Here is a 14,083-nt window from a genome sequence, read left to right as displayed (position 1 = left end):
ATGACATAGGGGCTGAAGAGTACTTGTCATGAATGCTGCTCCACGTCTAGCACTTTTCATACTTGGTGCTGTACAGTTTCTGTTTTGTTACCTGTATGTCCAAGTTTTACTGATAAGCCAAGTAAAATAGATTTATTGACTTCCAGAAATGGGAGGAAATTCTTTATTTCAAATACAAAGTTAATAAAAAGATTTGTCTAGCAATAGTTCAACCAATGTCTACGTGTTCTCTTTTAAAAGTATATATTGCTTTCAAGATCACATGACTTCAATAGCCCAAGATTCAAACCCAGGATTGTTAACAGAGCACAGAAAAGTTTTAATACTTTACCTGGAATTGTTATTTCATTCATTTCACTGACATTCTGAGTAAATTCTCACACAGACTGTTTGACAACAGAAGGATACGATCTCCAATTAAGTCACTGACTTCTTTTAAATATTGAAGCAACAGCAACAATGATTAAACAAGCTTTAAGCACTGACCATTCTAATAATTTTTCCTAATGAATGTCAAAAAGTCTATTAAAATGACTGTGTTTCATGTTTCTTTCATAACTTCCCTCTTTGTACAGCCAGAGCCTCTTCCAGTTTCATATTAATATTCTGAAAGTGTCTTTCCACTCCTAGAATTCTTCGCGACTCCACCAGAAGAGCAGGGAGGCTGGAAGTTCCATACTGTTGTTAAGGAAATAAAATTGCAAGGCAACATTTTTAACTCTTGGAAAAATCACTTACGTATCTGTATTTATTTTTCCTCTATCTGAAATGATGCAACTTGATTTTTAAAAGTGAGGAAGAGCCAACACTAGAGAGTCTTCTGAAATGGTAGGATTTCCTTACACCTGGCAGGCATGTAGAAACAGAAGACACCACCCCAGGTCCAGAGCCATGGTAAAAGGGAAGGAGTTCCCTGACCCCCCAAGAGGTTCCTCTGGTCATGAAATACAAGTGGTGTTCTTAGCATGAACTAACTTACAGAACAGACAGATAAGTACCAGAGCTTCCCCTGCCTTTGAACGATAGCAACAAAAGAAATTGATTACTTGTTTCTCACTGTTAATCTTTCTTCAAGCCCTATAAAAAAATGTTAGACCTGAGGACAACTGTCACCCTTCTATGTCCTTTGAATTCCTGGACATAGCAACAGAGCAGAACCCTCTCTGAAAACTTCAGTTTCTAACATGAGACCAAAAAAATGAGTGAGATACTGCAGTACAGTTACAGCAATGATTCTCAAGTTGCTTCCACAAAGACAATTAACAAATTCAATGTAAGTTAAACATTAATAAAAATGCATGCCCACTAGTCCAGGAAATAAAAAAGGGCGGGGAGGGGGGGCTGATCCAGAATAGTTCAGAAACACACACAAAATATGTACTTACTACCACTTTTTCTTTAGGGTTTTCTTCTCTATAATCCAACCAGTCTTGCTGGAGCTCCTTTAAATCAATAAGTAATTTGGTTGCTTGTCTCAAGGAAGATTTTCTTTCCTGTACCTTAGCATATTCTCTTTGTAGTTGTATCAGTTGTGGTTCAGCTCTGAAAAAGATCAAGGCTTTGATGCCTATATCTGCGTATTTATTTCATGAGTAACTATGAACATATTTCCTCTGAAGAAGACTTCAGGGAAAGGTTGGTCAGCAATACAAAGCACAGGTCAGAGTAACATACTGTTTAATTAGAACAACTAGTACGTTACTTAAACAGGAGCATGGGTCCAAATCCCCTCAAAAAAACCCAGACTTTATTCCCCATCTCACTTTTGAGCCTGAGGAAACAGATGCTCTCTCTTAAACACTGAAATTTTTCAAGTGAAGTTTCTTAAGTACCCAGTATTCTGCACCCCCACATGCCTGCACGCAGGGCGAGGCGCTCAGCGCTTACACTGCAGCGCACTCAGGATCTACAAAGCAGACACGCCTCTGCCTGAGCACTCCGAAAACTGAACACTAACAGCCGTTGTCATTTAACACTGTTGCACCAAAAAAAAGCTTTCTGAAGATGACCAAAGGGTTATAACACAACCAATAAAAAAATGCAAAGAGAGCTTTCAATCGGCGAGGGGGTCAAACCTGTATTGAGGGATGCCTTTAGTCCTTTGAGTGAAGCGTCCATAGTACTTACTGCAAAGAAAGCAAGATGCTCATGGCCACAGAGAAAGGGCTTTTAACCTGCCTGTGTGGATCCAAGCCCACGGTCCCCTACAGAGTTAACTTACAGCATCTATGTTATATGCAGCTTCAGTGTAAGGCTTGTCACTAGTAACCAGCTGGATTTGGGGAAGTCCAACGGTTCTTCCAAAGAACATAATTTCTGTGTTGTGTATCTAAATGATACTCAAGGTTAATGCCAAGTTAGAGAAGGGGAATCGCGTGGCCACATGAGATGGAAGCAAACCCCATACTCAGAGGCATCCCTGCCGAATTGCAGAGGTGAAATACATTCTCCCACCTCAAAACCAAAAAAGCTCTCTATTACCTTTGCAAATTTACAACTCATCTCCTTTACAATTCCAATTGTAACATTAGTGTTTTTCTTATGAACATATGGTTTGAAATACCATCCCAGTTACCAGTTAGCTAAGAAGAACTTGCCAGAATGACTATCTAGGCAACTGAAATATGGAAAGGAGAGGTTATCCCGAGCTTCTGTAAAAGAGAAAGCAATACACAAGTAGAGTTTCATCAAAAAAAAAAAAAGTTCTTTTTACTTCTGAGTTACAGAATACCAGACTCCTTAAGTTCTTCAGGCTATTAATGTGCATCATTAGAAACATACTCAATTTGCTCTTCCTTGAGTTGCATCAGTCGCTGCCTTTTCCTTTTGATGTCTGTTGTCACCTGAAACAAATAGTGAGGAAAGTCTTCGCAACAGTTTCTGTAACTTCAAAGGCAAACAACTCAAATTTCATTGGCTTTTCCTCTTTGAGGTTTTATGCTTCTGATTCTGGGGGTGGAAGGTTCCAAGATATCAGACCTCATTGACTGCCATATTTGAAATTCATATTTTAAACATTTTAAAGTTCTTTTAAAGTGCTAAACTCTCATCTCCATCCGATATTTCTTTTAAGAAACCCTGGATTTACAAGCATACAAAAGGAGTTTGTGACATTTTGAACTCAAACATGACCAACTCCAGCAGGTTTTTGTTTGTTTCTGTTTTAAAAATGCAGATTAAAACAAATGTATGTTCAGTATTATTGCCTTAACTAAGGAACTAAGCATAATTAAGCTTTCTTTAATACAATTTAAAACAAAACCAAAACTAATCATAAATTTCAATTTAGCAACTAACAAATCTGATTTTAAACAAATGTGTAAGAGGCAAAATGAGGATAACTTTGAGTGGCTGTGAATGGTAGATGTGCATTAAAGTTTTCATTTTATGTGCAGAGTAGCTTACCGCGTCGCCGCAAATTAACAAGACTTTAGCCCACTAATTGCTACTTCCCAGAATAAGCTTTCTGTTGACTATGTTAAAAGCTATTTTGTCATCGAAAAGTTTGCAGAAGAGGTTAAACCAGGGAAGAAAGCCTCTTAAATCTCTCTGCTGCAGGGCATTCACCTCTCTCCTGATGAGACTGCTGCAATGTTTCTCTGCTCTCACACTAGTTCCTCCTTCTGCCGACACTCCCCTGTGGCATTTTCGGTCAGTTACTACTTGCTCTGAACCAACAGAGGAACTGCCTTCCTCCAAACAAAAACTTTGCATGTCTTTAGGGAATGCAGCTCCCTTGGACTTCTCTCCTTTAAACTGAGCAATCCAATTCTGTCCTTACAGATCACCATCTTTGCTGCTCTCCTAGATTTTATATTCATCTATGTTTCTTGAAGGTTAGCTCTCAATATTTAATTGGCTCTCCAGAGGCTTCACCAGTGGTCATTGGGAAAAAAAAAAAAAAGAGTAATTCTCACACAGATACCTACACATCCTAATGTGCATTCCTTCTTTTAACACCAGTACAGTATACGTATGGAGTTTGCAATCCATCATATTTACTCTGATCTTTCCAAAAAGCCTCTGGTGTTCCCTATCTTCTATTTGTGCAGTTGATTCTGTAGTACAGTACACTTTTTTTGTGAATTATTTTATTTCTTCTAGTCAACTTCTTGAAATTTCAGTGCCCACCTCTGTATGCTGTACAATCTAGTGATATGTATGTATTTACCTTAGCATTTTTTTTCTTCATATTCTTTAATTCCTGGACTTCCACTATCTACAGAAGAAAAGAAAAATTACAGATTGACTATGGATCTTGATTTCATCTCTAGCTTCCTAAAAACATGGTTGCAAGAATTACTTTGGAATAACATAAAAAGCCGTTTAAAAAAGCCCAACGCTGGTTCAAAGGAAGATTACAAGTGTATCAGTCATGCAATAATTCTTTCCTTTCTCCTCATGCCAGAAGACTGTTGCACAAAACTAGTCACCTTGCACCAGTTAGTGCAAGTAATGCTCCTTGTACCAATCAGAGCAGTCCTACCTAGCTTAATTTCTCTATAACTTTATATAAAATGTATAACTCTAGTAATTTTAAAACTTGTCCATTCTAATGAATCACTCAAAACTACAGCGTTAGTACTTATCCCTTGTACTTATCACAACTCCTACAAAGTTCTGAGTTTATTTTACTCATGGTAATTAGTGAGAAGAAATCTTAGTCTTCCGAGCTAATAAGCTTTTTATCATTAGGTTCAAACTGTTAACTAAAAAAGGATGATTTTCCCTGAACTATTAGAAGCTTTAGTCAGGCCTCTACACAAGAGTCACTGAGACACAGTAAGTATAAAGATTAAATCATCAACCTTTTTGAAACTCTAGTCCATGAGCTTTTAAAACAGTGTTTGACATAACTGTTTGCTCATGCAAATTATGCAGCTCTCCAGTTTTATGACATAATGCTTTAGATATGACAAATATTGATCATAGAATCATAGAATGGTTTAGGTTGGAAAGGACCTTGAAGATCATAGAGTTCCAACCCCCCTGCCATAGGCAGGGACACCTCCCACTAGACCAGGTTGCCCAAGGCCACCTCCAGCCTGTCCTGGAACACCTCCAGGGATGGGGCCTCAACAACCTCAATGATGTTTCCCTGTTCTCAAAAGCTGACAGTTTTGCAAGGTATTTGTGTGACAGCAGCTTTGTGCCTAACGACAATGCTTAGGAAAGCCAGCACAGAGGCTGCATGCAACAAACTTTTCATATTTTTTATCCTGACAAGAGATTAGAAAATTTGAAGTCTGATAAAATAAACGTGTAAAGGACAACATAAAACCACAGGCATTCTGGCGACAGTGTAAAATACAGCTCTATAATCACTGCCACAAAACTGATTTTATTTACAGTCTACTTACAAGATCGGTGATTTGGTCCTTGAAAGCAGAACAGAAGCCATCGATAGCTTTTCTGCAGACGTTTGATTCTATATTTTGTCTGGAGAAGTCAGAGAGACAAAACACAACTCATTTAGTTTAGTAAAAGAGAAATCTCATCCAAAAATATTCCTTTAAGTAATGAATAAACCCCAACACTAAGCAGCTGGTAGATCAGGCAACTGCAATCCTTCATGTACTAGCAATAGCTTAATTTCTACACTGAAAAACATCAGCTGTTCTTATGTTAGGAAAAATATCAAATTCTTGGAGACCACTTCAAGATCACATAGGAAAAATATTTGTATCACACAAACCTAATAATCATTAAAATAACATCGGAATATAACCATGCAATACTGCATTCCCTAAAGGGCAGCCCATTAGCAAAAACAGGTGATTTGTTTTTAAAATTTTGAGTATTCAGCCCTAGGAAAGCAGAATATTTACCTGTAATTTGCTGTTATCTTCTCAAATTCAGCCAGAACAACATCCAGCTCCGTAATATCCCTGGGAGATCTCTTCAGCTCTTTGGGACACCAAACCTGTACAGAACATGGGCTGTCCACTGAAACAAGAGAATAAAGATAGGCACTGTACAATTCAGGCACATGTTCCAAAATAACAGAAAAATTATTGTGCCCACCATTAAAACAACCATCTAAAAGTTATGAATATTTTAATATGAAACTCGACAAGAGGGAAATATTAATTATTTCATCTGTCTTTGGCTGAGCAACTATGACAGGCTTATCTGGGAACACTTTAGATATTGGATGATCAATTATATACAACTTATTTCTTATTCTTCATCATTTCAAACAAGCCCAGGAGCACGTTACTACACTAACTGATAAACTATAGAGTGTACTGTAGATAATAGCTGTTTGTCCTGTAAAAACTATTAGCCTGAGTTTGGGCAACCTCCGCGACTCAAAGAATCATGAGTTGTTATATCATATTTGTACACATTTTGTATTAATACCATATATGCTTCAAAAAAAAGCTACAAACAAATATGTTTCTTTAAACTTTGCAATAGCATTGTCAGCTAACTCCACAAAACCTTAAATCATGTTTCTTCACACGTTCCCAAATGTACATCTAGTACTTAAACGTGACAGGGTACAGTTCAAAGGAAGCAAGACGTCAGCTGGGAAACAGTTTCTCTATCCCCAAAAATGCCACTGCCTTGAAGGTCCCTATCTCAAAGGTCTTTACACGACCTGCTGTGGCTACGCTGTAAGGCAGGGGCACCCCAAGCCCTGCCCCACAGCCTGGTGCTCCAGGCTTCCAGACCGAGGGACGTACTGAAGTTATATCCATAGCCTTGGAGCCGGGCTTCCCTCCAAGGGGAACCAGCCTGAGTGCGAGGGATAACGCACACCTACGCTTCACCCCTTCAGGAGAGTAACAGGCCAGTCCGGGGAGGCAAACCATGGCGATCAGAGCTGTGGGGCACACCAGCTCCTCAATTTAACCATTGATAATGAGCGTATAGACCAAAACTAGAACCTCCCATTCCTAGAAGCAGTATGCTGCTACATACCAGAAACGAAAACTATCGAGTTATGGAAAAGCACTCATCTTGAAGGAGGAAAAGCCATACGGGAGTGTTGAAAAGTCTACTTTACCAGAAGAATCTGATGTTTTCTTCTCTGAAGGCCGCTTCTTCTTTTTTGCCTGGAATCGAGTAGTATTCAGAGCCTCCTGTGATACAAAAAGCAGATTAACTTCAAAAAACCCCCTAGGTTTACTCATTTAAAATTCTGACAGATGGCAACTAGGCAGAACGCACAAAAGTATTTCAGATTTTCACAACTGAAATATCAGTCAGCTTCACTTAGGGCTATTTTGCCAAAACCACAGCACAGCGATCACACTGCGGAGGGACAGCAGCTGCCTGACCACACTGACCGACTGATGTGTCAGCCGCTGGCCGTGCAGCAGGAGGAACATTTTAAGGAGCATACGGGCCCTCGGTTCAGCATAGTCATGGCCCAGTAATAACAGTTCTCTGATCAACAGTGCCTCCTTACCTTCCTTTTCACCCACTTTCTGTTCCAATTTTTTCTCTACTTAGACTACTTTGTGACACCAACACAAAGCAGTGATTCTACATGAGTGCTGCACACATGCAGTTTACTGATGAAGGACTACCGCTCCGTACTGAATCTTACAAAAGGATTTTCAACAATTCCAATGAATTGCAGTATGTAAAACACTTTTATGCAAACTGCTGCATACCTTCTTTTATCATAGGCCTACTTTCGCAAGTCTGCAGAGAGTTAACTCTTCCTCTGTACAACTGGAAGCTAAGTGGGCCAAAAGCATTTTACACTAATTGCACTCTAAGCGTGGAAAAGCACTCATTCAAAACCAAGTGGTTTTTGTCTATTTCTAATATCTATTCAAAATTAATTTCATCAATGAAAAAATCAATTCTGTCATAATATGTTCTTACTTCAATACCGAACAAATACGAGGGATTTATATTCCATTTAGTATGCCATTCTTTAAGAACATATATTCTAGATATAAAGAAGATATTTGAAAGAAGAAAAGAACATATTCCCAAATGAGCGAGAGAAGGGGCTACAGGACAGAAGAACACCTGGCTATTATATTCCCCACTGACATGAGACTGTAGCTTTAAGCATTTCACTTGGCCATCTCACAGAAATAATTTGAGGATGGATTATTGGGACACAACTAAGTACTTAGGAAGTACCAAGAAACAAATGAAAGGTCTTGCTCTCCCCTCCCCTCTAACGCAGGCATGGCATGAAGTTAAAACTAAATTGACTGATATACTCATGCAACTTTCTCTGTACCACATTCTCCTTAAGGGGTTCATCTTCAGGATCAGCTGTGCTGAATTTCTGAACTTCACCATCAGATGTTTTTGAGCGATGCAGTTTTTTACTAGGGAAAGAAAAATATCCACATGTAAACCCACGACACTGAGAAAGGATGATCTTCAACCATACAAACAACAAAATAATAGGGTTTGGGGAACACTTTGTATTGCTACGTGATTCAGCTTACGTCTCCTAAATCAACCCTGTAAAAAGCTGCAAATGGCATATAAAAGGAACAGCAACCCTTGTGACAATTAGAAACCCATTACTAACTGACCACTGGGATAGCCGTGTTGTTTTGAGAAGAAACTTCAAAACAGAAACAAAATTATCATTGAGGCTATTTGAGCAGAAAAGGAGAAAACTTTCTTGGTGGCGGGGTGGGGTTAGAAATCAAAACACAAAAAAATACACACTCTCATATGAGCTCTATTATGTCTTGCTACTTCATTCAAATACAAACTATTTCAGATTTAAGCCAAATTTGATTTAACAAATGAGAAACACACTACAACTTGTATTAAAACATTTTTTTAAATTTTCTTTGTTACATATAGTTTAACCGGCTTTTACCTATTTTTAAGTTAAAGCATATGTTTAATAAGTAACTAGGGAAACCTGACAAAAAGAACATTTTTTCCCATTCAATCTAAAAATCTAAAGATTAAATTAAATGCTGGCAATTATTTTTTTCACCAGACCTTCTTTCTGTATTTTTCTTTTGTGGCACTGAAACATGACCATGTGACTCGTTTTGCGAATGTTCCTCTCCATAAGCATCCACGGCAGTACTGTGCAAAGGGTGCTCTATAAAGAACAGAAAATAAGCTGTATGAAAATTGTTCCTATCTGTTCAGGCAAAGAGCATGGAGACGCCAGCACTGCCTGCCATTAAGCATTCAGTTGGAATATTTGAGGTTTGCTCACTAATACAAAGGAAGTCTTGTTAAAAGTATTATTTCAGGATTAAGAAAAATAAATATAGTGAAAAGTTTCATAGTTTCTATACTCTTCTACCTGCTATTTCTTTACAAACTGAAACTGAAGGTGCATGAAAGCTCAGCCTGTACATACAGCATATAGCAAGCAAAACATTTTGTACAATTTATTTAAAGACTCTCTTTGCTATAGCATACACCAATCACCCCATACATTTAAACAACTATTTTCTAAGTTTTACCTTTTTTTAAAATATGGATTTTTAGCTGCTTTATTGGATGCTATAAGACAACAGTTACGGTTGCTACAGAAAGTTTGTAAGTGTAGAATTCTTGAAGGTACCTAGCAGAACAGATTAAAACTCTGAGAACCTCACAGTTTTAGCCTGCGTTCCACAGTATATGTTTCCTTTTTCAAGCACATTGCCACAAAAGTTTAGTGTTAGCTTACATTAGTGTCAGCAGGAATCCTTTTTATAGTTTTTAACACACACCACAGAAGTGAGGGAGAGCTTTTAATTTTGCAGACCTTCCCTCATGACAACCCTTTTGCTATATTGTTCTTTATAGCTCATTTTCAATGCTGTTTCTAGTAGTTACATGTATATTTCCATAATTTTCTTAGAGTAATAACTATTACAGCTGAGAAACAGCTCTTAACATTTTCTCTACAACTTCTAATTACACAGTTTTTCAAAGATTTTTCTTACTGCAATTGACATATAGGACCTATATGTATTTAATAACAGATAACTTCACACGGGGGCACATATTCCTTCTAAATTAATTCTCTTCCAGTACACTGAGGCCTCATGGCACAAGTCCCATACGGAGCATGAAAGTGGTTTAATGCTTCACCAAAAATAGTATGTTTTATGATGTTAATTTTAAAGTAGAACAACAGCCCTGTGAACATCTAAGTATACTGCACGGTATAGCAAAAAAATTCACTTCATAATTTGCGTAACTTAATAGAGAGTACCTCGAGGTACTGAACTTCCCTTTTAAAATGTAAACTCTTACACAACTGCAATGTTGTATTGCATGAAATTCTACCATTCAGACTATAAAGCTTGAATAGACAATATTTTTCTTTTACTTGCACATATCACAGCGTTATTATTGTTACTTCCTAAATGACGTAAAATAACACTGCTCTCAGAAAAACCTGTCTCTCCTGCCCATAACTTTCTCTGGCAAAGAAACAATACCTTTTCCTAGGTAAGCACTGAAATATTTTGCCCATATGGTTTGTTCATGAAAATCATACATTAAATGACATTCAAGTTAATACTAACCAAACGAATCGTCAAGTTCCTCAAGTTGATTTGCTTCTGCTACCTTCAATATCCTTGAGACATCTGGTTCCTCAGGCGGAAGCAATTTCCAGCGAGGGTGAGAGCTGGCTTTGTGTTCCTGGATGGGCACAAAATTAATAAAAAGCTGGTTCATCCAGCTTTTTGCGTATAAAACAGATTAAATATGACAATGAATTTTGCAAACGTTTGACTAGAAATACCTTTAACCGGGACCGTATTGACTACTGAGCTATGATGCAAAGTATTTGAAGCATGTGTTTTTTCCTCAGGCTATGTTTTTTTCCCCCCAAGAGAAGCAAAGGTATAAAACTGATCTAGTCTCCTATTTGATACTATACTGTAGCATGAACTTTATCTTATTTTATAAAACTAAGAGTACAAGCTTAGAAATCTTATAACAGACTAATACCTGGGTTTTATCATCTCTAGCCTTTCTTTTCAGGCATTAAAATATTTCTTCTTTCATCTCTGTATTACATGCATGTCCATCCTTGCCCAATCTAATGATTCTCACTTTAAAAAAAAGGAAAAGCTATGTGTAACTTCTTATAAAAGGTGGAATTTTTAAAGTCAAGTATTACACAGACACTTCTGTATAGCAGAAGGGTAGGGGAGAACAGCACCGGTTTATGAAATATTTGTGAACGTGTCATTCAGGCCCTGAGTGTGGAAGTAAGTTTCCTCACTCATCTGTGTGTGTACATGGAAAGGGAATTACATGAAGAAAACACCAACATCCCGAGCTTTTAATTTTACTAATGTTTCACACATTTTGCTACGGCACCGAATACAGACATATTGACTATGTCCTCTTTGTGCGCTTTTAATTTCACAAGACTGTTTTCAAACTTTTGCCTGCTTGAAAGTCAACGGCCCATTTTGCCTAATGAAGTACTACTCCTGAAGGAAAAAAAAAAAAATAATAAAATAAAATAAAATCGGAAAAGCCCCAGACACCCCACACCTGCACAGCATGTTCCCAGCAAAGCCCCGTGCTAAGCCCTGAGCATCCTCCTCCAGAGCCAGCGCCTCAACAGCACGGTCACACAGCACGACGACTGCTGCTTTAATTCCGCTACACCAAGCAAAACTTACCTTTGGCTTATTTCCAGAATGATTTCTCTTCCTTTTCTTCTTTGAGGACATTTTGCTGTTCGGTATACGCTGATAAATATACAACTGAGGAGAAGGCTACTGAGGGTACTGAAAAATTGTCCCGGATGCAAATCTGCGTTCTCTGTCTCGATACCTGAGAGAGAATGGGAAACCTTTGTTAATTCAATGTATTATGCATATCTCACTTTATTATCATAGAATCGTCTAGGTTGGAAGGGACCTTTAAGATCAAGTCCAACCATCAACCCAACACTGCCAAGTCCACCACTAAACCACGTCCCTCAGCACCACATCTACACCTCTTTTAAATACCTCCAGGGATGGTGAGTCCACCACTTCCCTGGGCAGCCTACTCCAACGCTTGACAACCCTTTCTGTGGAGAAATTTTTCCTAATACCTATCCTAAACCAGCCCAACGCCTGATGTAGCACATACGAGTTATTAACACGACACACCTATTAAAAAGTTAACGCAAGACAACGCGTAACGCCATTTACACCTTTACTCTCGCCTCACGGCTGCCGTTTCCCCAGGGCGGCCCGGCCCGGCCCGGCCCGCCGCCGCCTCAGGCGCAGAAATGGCGGGCAGCGGCCCCGCCGCTCTCCCTGCCCGCGGACACCGGCCCCCTCAAGGCACCCACCCGCCTTCCCGCCGCGATTCAAACCGGCCGCCGCCCGGGAATAGGAAGAAGGAGAAAGGAAGGGGAGGTGCGACGAGGAGGCGGAGGACCGGAAGGAGAAACGGGACGGCGGCGCCGGCGCCATGACAGAGCTGCGCCGCCCCCGGGCTACCGGCCAGGAAGGAGGGAGAGAGAAGCGGCGGGGCCGGGCCCCGGTGTGAGGGGATGGGCCCACCATTTAACCATTAAAGGGGTCGTCTTAAAATGGAGTACAGAGGTACCTGTGCTGGGTTGGTTGTTGAGGGTTTTTTTATTTGAAAGAGACAAATGAGGAGAAAAACCTATTTTGCTCATTCTACATATCAATAGTTTTTTCCCCAGTGCCCAGGCATATCCAGCAGCGTGTTCTGGACTCTGTGCTCCAGAAGAATGCACCTGACTAGTGATCTGCCAACCTTTTTTCTTACAAGCTATGCTACAAAAAAAAAAAAAAAAACCACCACAAAAACACACAAAAGGCCAGGTTTCCCGCTCAAGACAGTGCTTCCTACACCCAAAATAGAAATGAGGAAGGGGAAAGGACTTTTTACTAGGGCATGTAGTGATAGGAGGAGGGGGAAGGGCTTTGGAAGAGGGCAGGTTCCGATTGAACATGAGGAAGAAGTTTTTCCCTGTGAGGGTGGTGCGGCACTGGCCCAGGTTGCCCAGAGAGGCTGTTGAGGCCCCATCCCTGGAGGTGTTCAAGGCCAGGCTGGACAGGGCGGGGGGGGTGGAACTCGATGATCTTTAAGGTCCTTTCCAACCTAAAGCATTCTGTCATTCTATGATACTGTTCGCTTGTTTTTCTATGAAGAAAAGGTCAAAAAAAAAAAAAACCTACACAAACTTGAAGCAGTTAAAAAGGAATTGATTCAAAACATACTACTTGATATAAAAAAAACAACACACAAAACCAACTCAAAATGAAAAGCTGTAATTCCAGATTTAGTTACTCAGCAATTAAATTGCTAGAGGAGCTTTTGCAATTTGTCAGCAAAAGCATCACTAGTCAGAGGGGCCTTTTATATGCCACACACAGGTAAGGGTGTTCTGCCACTGGTCTGCTGCTGTCCTTGACCTGCCCCTTTTTTTCAACCAAATAAGCTACAAGGTGAAATAGTCACTTCAGGATGAAGAGGTGGAGCGGTCTCTTAGTGTGCCCAGTTAGCAGTCCAGGAGCTGAAGGTAACAAGCAGTAGTACAGCCTACATGCAGCACAGCTTTGTGTCTGTTGGGGAAAGTGGCTCTTCCAGAGAGCTTTCTTTGACGGGATGTGTTCAGAACACAAACCTCAGATCCAGCTCTTGACCATCTCAGCCATCTGCATCTTGGGGAGGCACAGTGACACTTCACTCTTTCCAAGCAGCATACATGCACGCATTTGAATATGGTATTAAATAAGTGACAAAAAACTTGGCTTAGAGTTCCTTCAGTAAGGAGTGAGTGTATAAAGTAACACAAAAATTCACTCAAAAGGAAGAAGTCTACAACGATGATGAACCGAAGTTATTTCACAGTAACATCAAGATAGTGCTAAACATTATCTTGGTGGTGATACTTCACCTACCATGATCTGATAAATCCGCCTGTGAAATCTTTCATACCATGCCACTGATTGAAGCCAGATGCATGGTATAAAGGGGGAAGGGGGAAGAATGATGACAATGCAACAAGGAGAAACCCCCACCACCCAAAAGCAGCATGAGAGTTTTTGAGTGAAATCTGGAGTTTTCATAAAGTTGTTCATGATGATGATGGTGAGAACACTACCTGTCAGGAACCATACTGAAGACATGGAGCAAGTTACATACA

The 14,083-nt window shown here is 39.7% G+C and overlaps 1 protein-coding gene across 1 annotated transcript; it reads right to left on the bottom strand.

Annotated features, from left to right (window-relative positions):
* Window positions 1-507: 507 nt before the first annotated feature.
* CENPU (centromere protein U) lies at window positions 508-12,269 on the bottom strand. Its single transcript, XM_082482139.1, has 12 exons — window positions 12,254-12,269; window positions 11,592-11,745; window positions 10,476-10,593; window positions 8,941-9,046; window positions 8,213-8,303; window positions 7,013-7,088; window positions 5,829-5,946; window positions 5,361-5,439; window positions 4,172-4,219; window positions 2,782-2,843; window positions 1,386-1,542; window positions 508-678 (listed from the first exon to the last, which is right to left on the bottom strand). The coding sequence occupies exons 2-12, from the start codon at window positions 11,640-11,642 to the stop codon at window positions 553-555; spliced, it is 1,032 nt and encodes a 343-aa protein (XP_082338265.1). The 5' UTR covers window positions 11,643-11,745; window positions 12,254-12,269; the 3' UTR covers window positions 508-552.
* Window positions 12,270-14,083: the final 1,814 nt, after the last annotated feature.

The sequence above is a fragment of the Vanellus vanellus genome, assembly GCF_965231255.1.
Source record: "Vanellus vanellus genome assembly, chromosome: 4".
NCBI classification, from domain to species: domain Eukaryota; kingdom Metazoa; phylum Chordata; class Aves; order Charadriiformes; family Charadriidae; genus Vanellus; species Vanellus vanellus.
The sequence above is the reverse complement of the archived record's forward strand: the minus strand, read 5'-3'. Positions and strand labels throughout refer to the sequence as shown.